The sequence below is a fragment of the Silene latifolia genome, chromosome 4, assembly GCF_048544455.1.
Source record: "Silene latifolia isolate original U9 population chromosome 4, ASM4854445v1, whole genome shotgun sequence".
Lineage (NCBI taxonomy): Eukaryota > Viridiplantae > Streptophyta > Magnoliopsida > Caryophyllales > Caryophyllaceae > Silene > Silene latifolia.
In genome coordinates, this window is record NC_133529.1 from 30207197 (window position 1) to 30226077 (window position 18881).

An 18881-nucleotide genomic window follows, 5' to 3' on the forward strand; every position below is an offset into this window, starting at 1 on the left:
TATTATCAGTTAAAACAAAGATTAGATTATTATGAGAAGACGACACATAGTTTGGATTATTCCTGTCAATTAACCCTTTTTGAAATACAGTTATAATCATAATTTACAGTTTCTGAATGACTAATTGACTTTTAATCCATCTCAGAAGCATATGACTCAACATTCCTAGATTACACAACAAAACAAGTTACTCCATTTTATTGGATTTTTTTACTGTTAAAATATACCCTTTAAGTTTTATCGACGAATCGAGAACTTCGGGAGATTTTCTCTACTCTTCTACACATAAGAGGCATGTGTTCATTAACGTGGGTGTTCTTAAAAATTAAAGACATTGTTATACTATAGCGTGCAGGTTATTCTGTTTTTCAATATCACCCTCTCATATGTACGTGATAGATCTTACAATTCTCTCTACAACGCTACACTATGTATGTGAAAAGATGTTCAATAGTAGTAAGACTCAGTGCCTACAATTATCCTTTCTAAAACACACTAACGGGTATACCGAGTCGCCGACCCAGGAATGGAATTGGATTAAATTGGCCCATAATGGGCTTTAAGAGAAAACAATGAGGCCAAAGTACAATTACAACTCTATTCCTAACTGAATTGAGAGAGTTTGAAGCTCAATTATTTGCACTTTTTGCAAAAAGTTAAAAAAGGACGTAGGGTATTTACCCTTGTTGCTTTCTTAGTTCTTACAAGTTAAAAAAACATATCATCAGAAAGAAATGTCGCCTTGTTGAATGCGTACAACTCTGCATTTTGCAGAATTGGTGAACAAAATGCATGTTGTCTCTGGACACACTATACAACAATCAAAACAATGACAAACTTATAAGCTACTGTACTGTATATACAATCAAGATTTTTTAGGTAATGGACAAATTAACCACAAATATGCACAATAACAAGAGACAATTTACACCCACCGTCGGCCACTACCGGACGTGACTTGAGAAGAGCTTCCTTTACCAGGTCTCTTTGGCACTGCAAAGAAAAATAAAAGACGATCAATGGCTATAGATGAGGAAAGGGGAGTTGGAAACACCAAAATTATATTCCTGGGGCAGGAAAAAAGACGTTATGTACCTGAAGCTTCTCTCGATGTAGGCTTAACCTGTGACAAACGAGATGCCCCTGCTGGTGCTCTCGGTGACTGTGAATGTCTTTTAGATATTTTTGGCCTACATATAAAAACAATGTCACGCTCATAAAACGGAAACATAATATTTGTTCAGTATAAAGTATAAACCCATCATCTTTCTACATTCATTTCTTATGATCAATACCAATCAGTTTAAGTTTTTATAATTACACTATAGGGTAACAAGGTAACATCTCCACCACTTTACCAGTCCCTTCCCTTCACCCATAGGTCACACGTGAAAGATAAATTGTAGATGTGCGAGCGAGCATGGAGAAATAAGAATGATAAGGAAGTATTTGTGCATGTCACTAGTTCATACAGTATTCCCGGCCCAATACGAGAAAAAACCATCTGCCACCAAAAAGTTGCGTAGGAACTAGGATGATCTCGTCTTGATGATAATGTATGATCAAAAGTTGGTATTGTTTGAAGATAAAGGGTGAGATTTTAATTTAGATGTCTTCAGTCATCAAAATATATGTCAAATTGTCAATCAACGCATTTTCTGCTTAATCTGGACTTATTGTGGGTAAAAAATTGGATTAAAAGAGGTATTGTGGGTAAAAAACGGATTAAAAGACATTGTGGGTATGTACTCTTATGGGTTGGGATTCTGGTCGAATTTCGACAGGTCTACTCATACTCTTGAACGTATCGCCCTAATTCAACCAAATTCTAATCAAGCCTAAAACCAAAATCGTCAGAGATTCTGAACATGTATGAAAGCCAAAGCTATATGGAAGAAGACTTGAAATGCCATATTAGTGTACATAATAAAAGCAGCAGATAATAGTGAAGAGTACATACTTCTCTCCGCGCTTTTCTGGAGAATCAGTTGATGTGGATTGTTCTTGTGAAATGTTTGATTCAATAGTGGCATCAGATTGATCTGTTGCTATAGAGAAGTTGCTGTCAGATGTTTCGCTTAATCTATCTTCATGATCACCATCGCCATCAGCCATGGCCTTCATATGGTCATCCATCGAAGTTCCACCAGGTTGCTTCTTTTGACATTTCAAGTCATTCATTGATCTTGATGACCGTATTCCTTCATTTTCAGAATCTTCAAAGGCAAGCTGAAAGCCAGGATCAAAATGATCTGAGAAACTGTCAAAAGATTTATGAAGAATTCCTGGTCGTCTGGCAAACCCAGAATCTTTAAGAGATGCCACCTGCAAGTTTCAGATGAACGTTAATCCTTCCCTCCCTTTCCTTCCATCCAAACAAAGAGCAAATTTCCTGTGAGACGAGAGACGGGGAAATACAGTACGGGTGAAGCATATATCCTTCACGACCATAGAGCAAAGCTCATGTTTGACTGAACATATCAGATTAATGTAACTGAGCAAAAGCCCTGGTTGTTAACCGCAGAAGAGATGAACCTTTGCACATGCAAAATATACTGTTTCCATCATCAAAATAATTATCCCTCCGATTTACCAATACCTTCCAAAAGCTAGCTAATGAAGTCATTTAGGAGTGGAATCCATGACCTAGCTTCAATACTCGTCAGCTTCAAAACTGCCTATGTGGCTGAGCTCTCTTTACAATAACAACATGACCTTAGTGCACCAAGGTCACATGGCGGGGTAAACGGGGTCGCATGTATTAGAGACTACGCTAGCATGGAGGGAGTGTGAGAAAAGGAGAATAGCCCAGAGTGAACTGAGAAAATCGTAGTCTCAAAATTAAAAGCAAGCTATTTAAGAAAATAGTACTCGATAAGCAATTGAAGTGAAAGTGTGAAACTCATCAAGAAGGTTTTAAATAATTACCTGTTCCGTAAGATCCTTAACATCTTTTCCTTCTTTATTATTTCGAGCAGCACCCAGCTCGACTCCAGATACTCTTTCAGCAAATTTTAAGGTGCTTAATGTTTCTGAATATGAGCTCACATCAGGATTCAACTGAACGAACATAAGTGTCTTTGCTCGACCACCTGAAATATTAACGGCAATTGTTCAAGAACAAAAGTGGGAAAACGTAAGCTAAAATGTCCAGGTTGGAAAACCCTGAAGCTATATAAAAAGCAAGGAAAGAAGTAAATTACCTAGAGAAGTCTGAAGAACCTGAGTAAGTTTACTATTCCTATATGGCACATGGGGGGTTTTCTGAGCAAGTGCAAATATTACATCGCCAAGAGAAGACAATGATTTATTAATATGTTGTGCTTCCTTCAGCCTATCTCCAGTTGCTTCAGACCTAACAACTCTCTCACTACCAGCCAGATCTACCAAATGAAGACTACCATGCGTCGTAGCACCAGACTTTAGATCTTTTCCATGAACGTGGATGGTAACGATACTGCACATATAATAGACATTAGAATGTAAGGCAATAGTCCGGACATTTCACTCTTTCGGCCTCATTTCCTTTCTCATCTGTTCCAAATTAGTTGCCCGTTTGTTTCTGTACGCTTTTTAAATAAGAATCACACCCAAAATCACCCTTTTGAATGGTTGGTAGACTGGGTAGCTGATAAGGACTCTATTTGGGTTCACTGGGTGAATCAAAAATTCAAAATTATTTAAGGGGGCAGGAATGGATGGACTACAAACCAAGTGCCAATTCCAGTTGGGTATGGAGGGAATATGCAAAGTGCAACAGGATATCTCTGCTGGCTTTGTAAATGGGAAGTGGAGTGTTCAGACAGAAGGTTACACTCCTGCTGGTTGCTATAACTGGCTCAAAGGCACCAGGCCACAGGTCAGTTGGTATGGCGTGGTATGGAACACATGGATGGAGCATACATAAACATAAATTTTTACGCTGGCTGTTTACTCATGAGGCGTTACACACTAACAACAAATTGGTGCTGTATGGACTGGAAGTTGATGACAGGTGCTATCTATGTGGTCAGCATGCAGAAACTCAAAGCCATCTTTTCTTTGCTTATGTATACAGCAAGAAGGTTATACAGACTCTGAGCCAGGATACTGGGTGCAGTATTCCTGAGAGCAACCTACTGGAGTTGTGTGCACACAGGGCAGGGTCAAAAGTCCAACGAGGGGTTCAGACCGCAGTGGTTATGGATGCCATATACCAAGTATGGCACCAGCGGAATAAATGCAGAGTGGATGTGGTGGTTGACAGACCTGAAGGGATTGCTAAGCGGGTTATTGAGGGGATGAAAGCAAGGATAAGGGGTTGTATCAAACAGCAGATAAGGATTGCAGACTTATATTGGTTGAAAAGAATGAAATTCGTGGAATTGATGTTATTTGGATGCTGATTTGCTCCTATTCCGGTGTACATTGATTTCATTTATTATAATATTCTCACATTTCACCAAAAAAAAAAAAAAAAAAAAAAAAATCACCCTTTTGAACTTCATATCAATATACGCTCTAAATCAAGGGGTATCATGGTTATTTTAACACATTTTCTTCACAAATAACCCTATTAGTAAAGGATATAAGAAACGGAACTGAGAGAGTAGTATATAAGACGGTAAGAGAAAAGTCCAATGGAGAATGTGTAGACACCTGTGGGACCGGCTACTTCTTTCGTTCATTGCAGTGGCGCCCACAGACCTGTTTTTTAGCCCCGTGTTCATCAATTGTATGACATCTTCACTCGATCTGACCGGATGCAAGCTTGCATCAGGTACAGTAAGCCCATGAGGTTGAGGGGTTGACATAATCCCAAGCGTGTGCAAGTTATGGAAAAAATGGATCAGTTTGACAAAGCAATGAAATCTGCTCCTCTTCGGAATCCTAAATTAGCAATGACGACAGTATTACAGCTATAAATCCATATTGAAAAAAAAGATGAATCAAACTTATACGAGTAGCAACAAAAGCTTTCAGGAAAGGATATTTCTTGTGAGGATCATCATTAGAGAGCAAATCTCGAATTTGTTCATTGTAAATTTCAATCATTTGAACTGCTATTTCATAGAGAAAGAAGTTCCTTCTGCCTTCTGAGACTTGGAAAAGATCATTTAAAGCACGATAGTTGACTCCCCAGTCCTCTTTAGATGCATTATCAAGACCACTCTGTTGCAGGCCACAAGAAATGATTTAGGCTCACCAAGGAATCAACACCAACAACGGAAGATGAAATAAAGACTACCATTGTGTAGGTCTTCCCTGATCCAGTTTGACCATAAGCAAATATACAGACGTTGTAGCCATCAAGAATGGTTCTGATCAATGGTTTTGTATCAGCGAAAACCTCAGCTGCAAGTTGCATATGTAAGAAACCACTTAAATTTTTTCTCAGTGAAATTACAGAACAAGTAGCCTTCATACTGAAAAAATGCACCGTACTGCTATACATAAGACATATTATAACTTTGCAAGGTGAAAGATTTCAAATGGAGCCTATAACATCTGAGAATGTGAAAAGAAAATGAAACCTTGAGAAGCCATAGGACCATAAACCTTATTGAATCTAAATGCCTTCTCTGAATCCTTAAGCCCAGCAGGATTTGCAATAATCAATTCTCCATGTTCCCCTACCTCCTGTATAATTGATAGCTTCCGATTCTCCCCGGGAAGGAATGGCCGCACTCGACAAAAAACTTTGATGTTACCTGCTCAAGCAATTATATATTAGAATAAGCAAAGGACATATACAAAATAATGCGTATATATAGAATTCGAAAAGGATGGATACAAACGTTACTCCATCGCAGGTTTTTCCATATACCTTTCAGATCTTGAAGCTCATTATACAATTTTCGGTTCTCATTCAGCACATCATGATAGCTTTGAGCTGCTTTAGCTAAATTTTTAAGTTTTGCCCCTGAAATATTTTTAACAACACAAACATAAATATCAAAATAAATCTAAATGGTGTTGATAATCTGTAATAGAAGCTCCCACATCTTACCTACATGGTTCAGTTCCTCTAGATAAGTTTTCTGTGTCGTCAACATTTCTTGCTTGACGGACGCTGAAGAACGCCTTAGATCCTGAACTATCCAAGGTTAAAACAAGAAACAATGATTTTGGTCTTCAAAGTCAAAAACCATTTTAAAATACATACCTCTAATCCAGTCAGCTGAAGGGACATAACTTTTTCATAGATGTACTCTTTCGTAGACCAATTCTGACTTTTAGACTGACAATCCAGCTCAAGTTCTTTCATCTTTGCTTTTGAATCTTCCAACATCTGCTCTTGTTGCCTTAATTTCTTCTCTAACTCAGATTTTAGCTGTTGGGCTTCGGTTTCCAGTTCCTGGAAACGTAGTTCATGCATTCTTTTGGCCGTTTCAAGCTCCTGCTTCAGCATTGATACCTCTATGTTGGTTTCCTCCCTCAGCTTTTTCAACTTATTAGCCTCGTGCTCTTCGAACCTTTTCTTCTCCTCCATCATCTGTTCAAACCGTTTCTTCTCCTCCTCCATCATCTGTTCAAACCTTTTCCGTTCCTCCATGAACTCCTGTTCATACCTTTTCTTCTCGATCTGTTTCTGTTCTGACCTTTTCTTCTCCTCCATATCCTGTTGTTGGGACCTTTTATTCTCCTCCATCTTGCTTCTCTCATACTGTACCATCCATACATTGGGGGACCAAAATAATAAATTTATACCACAGATGCAAAGGGTGTTTTGGTAAAACTTTAACCCGTATATAGTTGGAGGAACTACCATGAAGGACTTTAGGTGCATCATGTGTGCAACCTAAACCAGTTTTTTTCTTTGCAATTTGCTTGTTGTTTCTACTGAAAAAATATATGCTTCACACTCTTGTATAATACTCCGTAACAGCTTCAAATATATATTTTTTTTACGGGGCAGCAGAAAGCCAGAAACAAAATTTTCTAAGACTGACACTGAGTTTAGGTATACCTTCATATGCTTGAGCTGGTTCATAACAATCTGTAAATACAAAGATTATATCACAGGAAGAGGGTCATATACAAATACAATCTGATAAAATATCTAGATGAAATAAATTGCGTGGGAAATACCTCACTCTCCTCACTAGTCCCTTTGGCAAGAGCGTCAAGCACCTTGATACGAGACTGGTACTTCTCTTCACGAGCCTTAAAAAGATTACTTTGCTATACAGAAAAAACAATTCAGTAGTAAAATTTGGTGAACAAACAGCAAAAATTAGCTGCATAAAAATAGCATGAAAAATCACATTACAGTACGCAGATGCTCTGCTTGGGTTGCTATCCGTCGCTCAATTTCCTGCACAACTTTCCTCAACAGGTATGCTACACGCTGTAAGAAGCAAAGCAGGAAGAAAAAACAATAGAAACATTAGATCATGTATACTGTTTCACACTATCTATAAGGCTATAAGATCATATGATAGTATTGAAACGACTCCCTCCGTATGATGGAACCAAAACTCCCTAAACTTGTTGCGGTTCTTTTTGGTGTGAAGTAGCAGTCTTCATTGTTATTCTTAACGCAATTTTTATTACAAGTCATTTGGAAACAACCACTCTTTGTTAAGACACAAGGCTGCTTACACCCAACCCCATTCTGTCATTTCCCGGAGCCCTTGAGGCATTGGGTTAATGAATGAGAAAAAAAATTCCACCAATAGCTTGAGGGAGTAGATATGTACATACTTGAGGTATTGCAGCGTTCTTTCTATCTATGCTTTCATCCAAAATCGTATTGATCACACTCAGAAGAGACTGAGTTGGAGCATTCTGTACAGAAGAAATAATAGTTTACAGCTATAGACAATGATTTTGATTGCAAATATTTGCTCGTAAGAAGAACTTACATCTAAGCTGTTTGACTTTATCATTTCTGAAATTTTAGTCGCCGGAAGATCAGCATAAAATCCTTGTTTCATCTGAAACACTTCATGGAACTTATTTCCACCATGCAGAAGCATAGTTGGTGACTCTACATTAAGAGGCAAAGAGATAGTTGTAGAACAAAGTCAAAGATAGCTTGCACTGTAAATGGACAAAACATATTAGTGGCAGTATGGGAAATTGGATTAAATTTTTTAGCTTATTAGACGGCGAGAACCAAACCTGGTGAAAGAGGACTATAAGAACGCTCAAATTTTATCTCCGACAGAGCTGGTCTCCCACCCATGGTTTTATAGACTGGGCTCCCAAATTGTCGCCTTGTATGTTCTTTGAGTGCTAAAAGGCAATCCATAACAGGCCTCATAGATCCCTTCACAATAAAGATACACAAAGAATAGATAATGGTAGCTGAAGAAGGCAACAACAAGGTACGATTTCTTCCAGCCAACTCACAATTCCTGCCACAGGCGTAGTGAGGCACTAGGTAACATCGTTCGTCTGTTTGCAACAATAAGAAAAACTTCTACTCCGTATAACATATTCGAAACCTTCACATAATTGTGATCATGTAGTGAATCTTATGTATTCATAAAACAATTAATTTTAATAAAACTGGATACCTTCTCTAAGTCTGTTATTTCAAAACTTGGCAGCCCCAACTCAGACATGGCTGCAATGAACCGTTGAACTTTTCTTCTTCTGGACTCTGTTGACGGAGTAGAATCATCTCCCTACAGAAGATTGGTACATTCGTAAAAATTTGAAGTACATAGAGATTGTATTCTCCTTCCATCTCATTTCCTATTTTTCCTCATTTGACTTTTACCGTAACTTTCTCAGCACTTGTAACAGTTGCATCTTTTTAAAACTGATAAGATGAAAAAAGTTACTCCGTATTTGATAAATCAAACATGACAATTTTACCTTGTTCTCTTTCGACATTTAACTTCCAAAATTCAAATGAGGATAATAAATCTGGGGTGGAGGTAATATCCGACATGACAATCAAAAAGGAACATCTGAAATTCTGAATCACCTCATCAGCAAAACTGTATTTGAGCTTCTGTAAAATCTGAGAGAATATATCACCATCTAGTAAGGATGCTCTGAAGTCTTCATCTGAAGCCTTTACGGAAAGATACAAATGTGGAACTGCAGAGTTTATCCACTCAACTAAGGTCATTCGTTGTTGGACTGCGCGTTAAAATCATGTTCAGTAAACTCAAACTGTCAAACAAACGACAGATCAAAGCTAGAAAAGGCATAACAAATTTCCTTACCCTCAGCATCAAAATTCAGACTGGATACCATTTCGAAAGTATTCCCTTTAACATTAAACCTAGGGCTTGTGCTCATCATTCACTTTAAACTACTTTTGAGAGGCGAATTGTTGTATTATTATACCAGAATCGCAATGTCAACATCCTGTAGACACAAATGCAATGGGTTAATGCCGACCTGTGAAAAGCATCTTGACCCTTTTGATCCACGGGGTCAAAAGGCTCATTCATGGAAAATATACACACATGACAAGGTTGAATTTCTAATGTTTATCGCGGCTTCATGTCTTCATTTCAGACTCAAAGAACAAACAGTATAGAGTAGTGGTACTCCCATCTGGTGTTGGATGGTGGAAAAACAGTTAGCGAAGCTAAATCTAGTTAGTAGAGCAAACTATAATCATGAGTCATGACATCCGAACCAGTAAACTAAACCTTTTTTAGCTACTTTTAATTGAAAATCAAAATTAAGCTCATCTATGTTCTTAGCAATGTTAATCGACATACTAAAACTAAAACAGAATAGAAGTCAGCAGTGATCATTCGATCACTTGGACTTAGATGCAAAGGGTAGCAGACTAGCAGCATTGACAACCTATAAAAACCAATTCCACTGCACGAAAAATTAAGATCACCACCCAAAACACCCATTTACAGTGTCGGAACTAAGGGGGGCTACCAGGGAAAGTCGCCCATTTGACAATAAAAATTCTGAAACTTTCACTAAAACGTAAAAAGTTTCCAACTTTTTTCAGGTTTACCTTATTACAGTATTACCCATTCGTCCCCCGCATTGTTTCCATACCCCTAACTACAAATCCTGGTTCCGCAACTAAAATTTGGGCTCTACATGCTCCCATGCAACCATTTTCAACACCAAATAAAAAAAAAAAGCAACCCATAATCAAGGAATTATTAAAAGTACATAAATTAAGTCAAAGAAATTGGTTTACATTAGACGATCAAAATAACAAAAAGATAAGCATGAAGAAAAAAGTCTACTGAACTAAAGAAAAACATAAAAACAAAATAAGAAGAAGAAACAATAAAGAGATTAAAATTAAAATACCAGAAATGAAGAAGAGTTCGTAGTAGAAATGGCGTATGATGATTGAAACATAAGGAAATAACAAGAGTAGAGAGTAGAGACCGTTGAATTGTGTCAAATATGAATGTTTTTTATTAATATTTTATTATGTGTTACTTTGATTGCGCCAAGGAAGTTTCTCTCCACTAACTTTGTGGTCTTTTCACTCAATTGCACTTCCATGATTTTTTTACTGTTTTTTTGGCCGGTGGTTGTGTTTAGATATCAACTTCATGTTTTGCATTAAGTCATTGACCAACAAATTAGCACCTACTCATATGTTGCTTAACTCAATTCAATTTATTTAAGGTAGTGTTTGGATACCCAAAATTGATTTCATTTTCATGATTTCAATTGTAAAAATTAAAATGTTTGAATTCAATTGCAAATTCAATTCCAAAAATTCGTTTGGAGATCACATGGAATTCGATTCCGCATTTCAATTTCTCATTGGCGTTTGGGAACTCATGGAATTGGAATTGGAATTGGAATTGGAATTGGGCGGGTCATGAAAGGATTCAATTAACCCTCTAATTAAACTCATTTAATTGATGATCTAAATTATTCTTTGCTTTGAGCATAAGAATTATCATGCAAAATGAGAACAATTCTCTTGTTAGTGTATAGAGGGGCAACCGGTTTTTGGCACATAGGGTAGTCCAATTTTTCTTCCTAATTTTGCCTTTTGTTCTTCACAAGAAAAGCTAGAATAGGTGTAGGTATCTTTCATGCAATAGGGTCATCATTATGTTCCAATTAGCATAAAATAATCACTCACTAACCCTTACATAAACCAGTTTTGGCCACTTAAAATGGACACCATTACTTAAAATGGACACCATTTTATTTTTGCCATTTGTCATTTGTAATATGTGTGACATGTGACATGTAACATGTCATTAGGTATAATAATGCATATTTAACAAATTAAATATCATTATATATTAAATAAAATCACATTTAACAAATTAACAAGTAATTCTCGATTACATGTATATAAAATGGGTCACATTAAGACTAGTTAATATAATCTACAACATTTTGTAATTATAACTAACTAATTACTCTTATCTCAAATATTTTATAAACAATAATCAATTTTAGTAATATAACCTTTTAATTACTAAATTGAATCTCATTTAATCATATTACAATAAGATATAATATTCTCTCTTATATATACCAATTTGTTCAATTTAAGGATTTAATCAATTTGTATCGTCATACAATCGATTAACTTTACAATTGAGGGAATCGTCCTTTAGATGTGACCTTAAAGGATCAACTGACCACCACCGTCAAACGACAATAATGTCAAACTCTAGTTAGCTAATCATTACCGATTAATGTTGATCAGTTGACTATATATATTGAATCATCCCTTACATATTCTTATCATGAGTTTCAATAATGTGATCGCACCATTGTTGAGGACACTTAGTCCAACAATCTCCCACTTGTCCGAGACAAGTGTGCGTCACCAATTCTCTTGTCCTATTACATCATCTCCCACTCAATGCAAGGTGTCTTGCAGGTCGTACTTGCATTTGATCATATCTAGAGTGGTTTCCTCGATCCGAGAGAATCGTCTGTCAACCAGGAATTATCTACCGTAGATACTTTCCGAGCGTGGCCACGTATTTTCAGTTCACTACTCCTCGAGTGGCCTTGATATTTCAAATAACCCTGACAAGGGGTGGACAATTCTTATCGCACTATTCCCTTCGTACACCCACAGTTCATCATGACCCAAAAGATACACACTCACCCCTTTTGACAGAATGGCTTGGGGCAAAAATCAAAGTCAATCAGAAACTGTGCCGACTTGGGCGAACAATCTCTAGTCAAAGAATTGACTCAAAAGAATATTATAGTAGCTCTCGCCACGACCAGGCTATAGAAAATTGTCAGAACTCTATAAGCGGTCACTGCCCGACAGAGTGTCCCATACAGTCTGCCTATGTGATCGATTAGTCATCCCTTATGACCCTATGGCACTTGAACTTGCCATCAATCGACTCACACTCTAGTGACTAGGAGACGTCACCTCATATAAGTGACTAGAGGCGAAGATTATGTTAATCCAGTTCACTTTAATAGGGTTCATGATTGTCTCTACAACCTATTTTGGAAAAACAAAGCATTAAAGAAAAGAGTTTTGAATAAAACTCAAACGATGAGTGCATTATCACATATGTAAAATTGATACAATATCAATTACTACATAATCTATAATTCATTTTTAATCTCGTATATAGTTGATCATCTCAATTTAATTGAAATGGCATGACACATCATGCTAAGCCTATGAGAAGGCCTTGATTAGTAAGTCTTAGCAACATTTTGCACTTTACTAACTTTACTATATACTTTTTCCCTTTGTTATGTATAATCTTTATTATAAAAACTTTTTGAGTATATGTGTCTAGATCCAATCTAAACATAGGCTATTTTGCTTTAGAATAGCTCCTACTGTCTTCACAGTGAGTAGGGATAGGACCTTCGGTTATTCGAACGAACTACCATAGTTCCTCCAATTCACAAAATCGAATCCTAATATCATCCCTTCCTTCTTGCATATCTCATTATTGCAAGTGTACTCAATTTATGTTGTATATATCTCATTGTTCAACTGCCTAGGACGTTTCTAGCAGATATCCTCCTTAAATAATATAGCCAAGATGGTTATCTAACCATGCTTATGTGTTTAGAATATGATTTTTGTGTAACTCCTTGCACATAAATCCATCTCATTTCTAAATGCTTAGCTTTATATCTTTAGTACTTCCTGAGTACTAACTAATGAACTATGTGGCTATATAGAGACTTCTCTCAAAGATTCGATTTGTAACTTCTCGTCATACTCCAGGTATACGAAGTTTAAGAATGTTAATACATTTTAGCGTAATGAATTAATCCCGCAGCGGAAGCATGTGGATTCAATTTCTACATGTTCAACACCTTTGAACTTGTCAAGACTCTTATCAATATAAGAATATTCATTTTAACTCTAATATCCTCTTAGATCTATCTTTATAGGTCTGTATACCTTAGAGATGTATTATTCTTCTCCTAAGTCTTTCATCATTCACAATGATCAATATGTCGTTCATATATAAGACTAGTAACACAACTTTACTCCCACTAAACTCCATGTATAAACAGAACTACTCGACAAATCGAGAAAAGTTTATTACATAACAGAAACACACCATTCAACTCCTTGACTAGATTTCTTCTTAAGTTCGTATCCTACCTTAGGATAGTTGCGATTTACAAAACTCATGCAAAATGATTTTAAAATCCAACAGTCAAATATTATGAAATTCGAATTTTAACGAAGCGTTGCACTTTGGTGTAAATCTCTTACCACCAATCAACCAAGTCATAGAAACTTCTTGATGTTTATGTTCAATTCGGATTTTTTCAGAGTTGAAACTAGATAAAGCATCTTAATAAGTTACAGGTTTGTTATTTTCAAAAATAACATGACTCCTGTCCACTTTAGGTTTCGAAGAAATAATTACTGATTTTGACCAAGAAGCAGGGGCGGCTATGGGCCGGTTCAGGCTGAGCCCACGAACCGGGCCTCCAAAATTTGGGCCCAAGATTGTGTAAACTCAGTAATTTTTTTTTAAAAGAAAAAAAAAATCTTAAAATCTTCTCCGTATAATTGATTTCATACGCTTAACCTAATCAATCCTTCAATCAAGCATAGACTTCTCCTTCCCAAGATAGCCATTAAGATTCCCAATAATCTCATACCCAAAATAATTAAATTTCCTTATTTTTGATTATATATCTCTCCCAAATTCACACTAATCACTTGTATTCTTTCAATTTTTCATTCAATCAGATTATTACCCAAAGTTCTAGCTATTTTTAAAAAAATAAATCAATACAAATTCACAAATTTCTAGTCAAAAGTGTAATGAGGGAGAAATCGCAGGTGAATTTTTCTTTTAATCTTATGAGTTTTTCGTTTTAATTTATTTATTTAACAATTATATTATTATTTGTTTCATCTTTTAATTATCTAAAGACCATAATTTATGATTGAATATTGAGTTAAGGTTTGGCTGGCTGTTTATGAATTGCGGTTTTTAATTTGACAATCTGACCAAGTGACCATAATCTTTGCTTCAAGGAAAGCTCGAAGGAGGATAATTTTCAGGTAAAAAAGAGGAGTATAATTAACAAGTACAAGAGATGCAATTATAGTGTGTTGAATAAATTGATGATGTTATCAAATTTTACTTCTATGCTTTTGTTTTTTAGCAAATGAAAAATCGACAATATATTTATCAGCTATATAAAGTTTTAAATGTAATTTTTGGGGCCTCATTTTGTTGCGGAGCACTGGGCCTATATTATTGTTGAGACGCCCCTGCCAAGAAGGAACATCTTCCTACGTTTTATTCTCAGTTTGTGGCTCTTGAACATTTTCTCCCACTCTATCTTTAAGAAATAATCCTCTTTTCTTTAATAGACAGCATCACGAGCCACAAACCCTTTGTTCTCGTGATCATGTAGGAAGAGAGATCACATGTTTACTGTCGAAACAAGCTACAATTTAGGTACCATGCCTAACCATATCTCATATGAAAAGTAGATGATTGTTTTAACCATGTTTTATATTAGTGAAAAATTTAAATGCCAGACAAATTTTATAACAGAAACTACCTCCAACTATAATGTAAAGATTCAATCATATCGTAATGAAAGTGAACTTGTGATACCATATCACTCTCTATTTGGTGTAAAATAAAGTCATTACTTCATGGTTCTCATTCTAAACAAAGTACTAATACTTTGGTTTTTATACTTCATAAGAAGAATTCATTGAATTTTTTCAAAGAATTTCTCTTCTTACCTTATTAAGTGGATACCAAGTATCTACCCAGTTCGTCGGTAAAAGAGAAGAAGTATTAATGACCTTCTCAGATTGAAAATATATTCGACCATACACATTAAAGTGTAATTAGGTGAATATCTTATTCTATTCGCTATACTTTTCAAGAAAAGTCACGAAACATCTTGCTTTGAATACAAGATTCGCACATTTCATGAGATTCACAATCAAATGGTGTGGGATACTAGTCAAAACTAGTTTTAATGCGACTTTCAATCGAGAAATGAGAAATAATTTGGGATCACCAACTCGAGTCTTGTATATATATGACATTTTATCTCTAGTTTGAATATAATTACCTTGATTTGTATGGTCTCACTATAAACTTAATCGTGGTATGTTAGGGCACAGCGCTTGTTTTAATTGCATAATAGAGAAACCCCTTGTGTTTTATACAAAAACATGAATTATATTCTTATTTAGTGTACATCATAACAATTATTGAGGTACATTCTAAATACAAAACTAAAATGAGTACGCTACAACATTCATATGTTCATGGATGAAATGGCAACTACCCTAGCTCCATTCATGCAAATTTCTGAACTTATTCTTGCGAGTCGTCACACGATAATGCCAAATATCACAATGAAATCCACAAATTTGTATCAATTACTCATGATGTGGTAATTGGCAAGAATGCAATGTCAATGTCATAGATATTCAGGAAGGAATATGTTGGAGTTACACGACCAACTTCCTAGATCTTTACTTATTTGGGGTTTGTCTCTATTTTAGTGTTTAACACCTTCTCTTTCGAGTCTAGTTCTATCCTTAACAATTAAGATAGGTACTTACTTCTTATTGCTCCCACTGACTTCAAGAATTTCTACTTGATGAAGACTTATCTTCATATACATTCTTAGTTAATCCTTCACAAGGGTTAACTCTATTGTGGTATTTGGTTTAATCAAAATTTCTAACAAATCAATTTACCAATTTAACATTTGTCATGTTCTTAATAATCTTAAGTGCTTGATGACAAGTGTTTAGTTTGAGCAATAAGACTTTTGAACTGTGGATGCATAGATGATATTATCAAAACATATTTTGACTAACCATTACTTCTATTCACACTTCTTCACAAGAAATCATACATAGGCATGTTAGGAATTTAAGATGCTAATCTTATACTTCCTCCTTTCCATTCATTCCTATACATATTCCTTTAATGGGCTTTCCATTCATTTCTATACATTTCTAATTTAGTCTAACATTTTACATGAAATAAACAATATTGCCCCTCTCTAATTTATAACCTAACCTACCTAAACCCTATCACTCAAAGCCGTCCTCACTCTCCTCTCCCTCTCCTTTCAATCATCTCTCTCAGATCTCCCCTCATTTTCTTCTTCTTTCCACAAATTTCCTTATCTCCCTTCTTTTTCACTCATAAAACGGCCATATTTCCAAACATTTGACATTAATTAAACTCTTATTTCCATAGATTTCTTATCGTCTCCACAAAAACCCATGTCTTCCTCTAAATCTCTGAAATCTGTGACATGCAAGGTTGAATCCGAGAAGAAGGATGATGAAGTTGAAGGGAAGGAGAAAGTTGAAGTTAAGGAGAAGGTTGCAGTAGGCCGTAATCGGTGGGAGGGTATGGATATCAACGATATCGATCCCGACGAATTTTTTAAGGATATTTCGGGTCCAGATACAAACAGTGATGATAAAATTTCATCCGAGGCAACATTTACATTGTCAAGGCCTGGGTTTAGAGGTTATAAAGGGTGTTGGTTGAATGAGGATGGTGATTATGTTGGCTATGATGACGGATCCTTGGTTGTCTACGAAGGATCTCTTGATTCGGACTCGGCTTGGAATAGGCAGTTCTGTAAACGTAAGAAACCGAAGGAAACAAGCTCTGAAGACGAGGTGTCGTCTCATCCTCCTACTAAAAAAACAAAATCCGACCTTAATTAATCTGGTATGATTTCTTTATCCCAATTTTTTTTTGTTTTTATTTTTATTCTTACTGTTAATTGAAGTTGGCTGTTTTGTTTCGCATGTTTTGTTTCTGTTTTTATTTGGGGTTTAGGGTTTTTTTCTAGTTATATTTCAATCGGATTAATTGATGGCATGCTTGTGTTGTTTCGCCTGTCAATCGTCCAGAGTTTGTATTGTTTCGCCTGTTTTGCTTGGCTTGTTTTGTTTGACATTTTCAGAAATTGATGTTTACTGTTAATCGCCTGTTCTGTTTTGTTTAATGTTATCGTTGTTTACTTTTAATTTTTTTTCAATCGACCATTAGCAATTGATGTTTACTGTTAATTGTTCACATTTCATAAAATTTGTTTAACTGTGTATGTGAAATTTTCAGAAATTTCTACTATAGTTAAGAAACTTAAATATAAACCATGAAATGTAGGTTAACCAACATATCACACATTCCATTCCATAGTTGAGTACTTACAAAAACTTCCAATCTGTCATTAGTGCTTAATTACTTACAAAAACTTCTAGTTGGTTGTTAGCTACTTACAAAAAAATACAGCCCTTTGCTGCTGATTGTTGCTTTTCATATGCTTGCTTGCAAAAAATAGCCTTTTCTCAACCCATTATGCTTCTACTGCTGCTGGTTGTTGGGTTGTGTTGTTGTTTGTACTTCTGCTGGTTCTTGGGTGTCATTGTTCATGTTCTCCAATACATGTAGTGCCCTTTCTAAGCAGACCATGTCGGGTTTGACTTTATTTTCAAGCAATTGAACCCTATCTAACCTTTTTTTCCCAACATGTGGAATTGGGTATGAATTACCACCCTCATCCCTTAATATTTCATTCATACATGCATGTAGTGAAACCCAAACAAATTGCAACTTCTCATTATCAATCTCATCATAAGCTCTACCAACCACATCCACAAGTTGAAGTATAGACTTAGATGACTTCTTATGTTGAAGGTTTTGAATGGATCTAAAAAATCCTAAGTCTAAAATGTTTAAATCTGGACTATTTGGGGGTTGACAAATTAGTTCCATATCAAACCCATCCGACTTGGCAACTTCTAGAAAATCTAAGTCTTTTGGTGAAATATGGGGTTTGGCATTGTCTTGTTGTATCCATATATTTCCACTTGCATTTAGAGGCCATTTAGCTTTGATTGCGGGGATGACCTTCTCAAGTAGGCATTGCTTAACAACCTCTTTGGTTATGCTTTCAATGGGTTTTACTTCCAAAGTCCCCTTTTCTCTATTCTTGCTTGACCTCATTGCTTCCACTTCATATATGAATGTAAAAATACCAATTTTACCGTCAAATAATACACCACTATCCTCATCATATCTAGGCCTTGCAACGGCCGTCATAAACATAACTTTAGTTATAAACCTCTTTTATTGACATGTTCTATGTGGTTTTTCTTCATTTGGCAACAAGTAGTACCTTGTAGTGACTCTAGTCAAATAAAAATGCTTTTCATCTATGTGAACAACATATTACATGGCATCAAAAATTAAATTTCCACCTAATGAACTTGCACTTATCGTACTTAAGACCCAATGCAACCTAGTTATTTTGTTTTGTGCAGTTAAAGATGGTTTAATGTCGCTAGTATGACTTTTCATTTCACCTTTCTTAACTAATCTCCAAACCGTGGTGATGGGTAGGCCTAAACCAAATGCTAAATCTTTAAGACACATTCTATCTTTAAGTTCAATAATTTTTACCTTCTCGACATCAATGAACCTTGTTGCCTTGCTTCCCTTGTATTTTCT

The 18881-nt window shown here is 35.8% G+C and overlaps 2 protein-coding genes across 2 annotated transcripts; both read right to left on the reverse strand.

Moving 5' to 3' along the window:
• Positions 1-621: 621 nt before the first annotated feature.
• Positions 622-10465, reverse strand: LOC141653374 (kinesin-like protein KIN-14C). Its single transcript, XM_074461108.1, has 22 exons — positions 10234-10465; positions 9165-9309; positions 8921-9078; positions 8505-8615; positions 8107-8254; positions 7848-7972; positions 7687-7770; positions 7253-7330; positions 7072-7164; positions 6950-6979; positions 6146-6646; positions 5990-6071; positions 5807-5902; positions 5514-5690; positions 5228-5334; positions 4973-5151; positions 4639-4803; positions 3204-3457; positions 2929-3092; positions 1961-2325; positions 1096-1190; positions 622-993 (listed from the first exon to the last, which is right to left on the reverse strand). The coding sequence occupies exons 2-22, from the start codon at positions 9241-9243 to the stop codon at positions 926-928; spliced, it is 3159 nt and encodes a 1052-aa protein (XP_074317209.1). The 5' UTR covers positions 9244-9309; positions 10234-10465; the 3' UTR covers positions 622-925.
• A 7270-nt stretch (positions 10466-17735) lies between these two features.
• On the reverse strand, positions 17736-18473 carry LOC141651310 (uncharacterized). The gene has a single exon (XM_074459028.1). It carries the CDS (start codon positions 18471-18473, stop codon positions 17736-17738), a length of 738 nt encoding a protein of 245 aa, XP_074315129.1.
• Between the last annotated feature and the right edge of the window lie 408 nt (positions 18474-18881).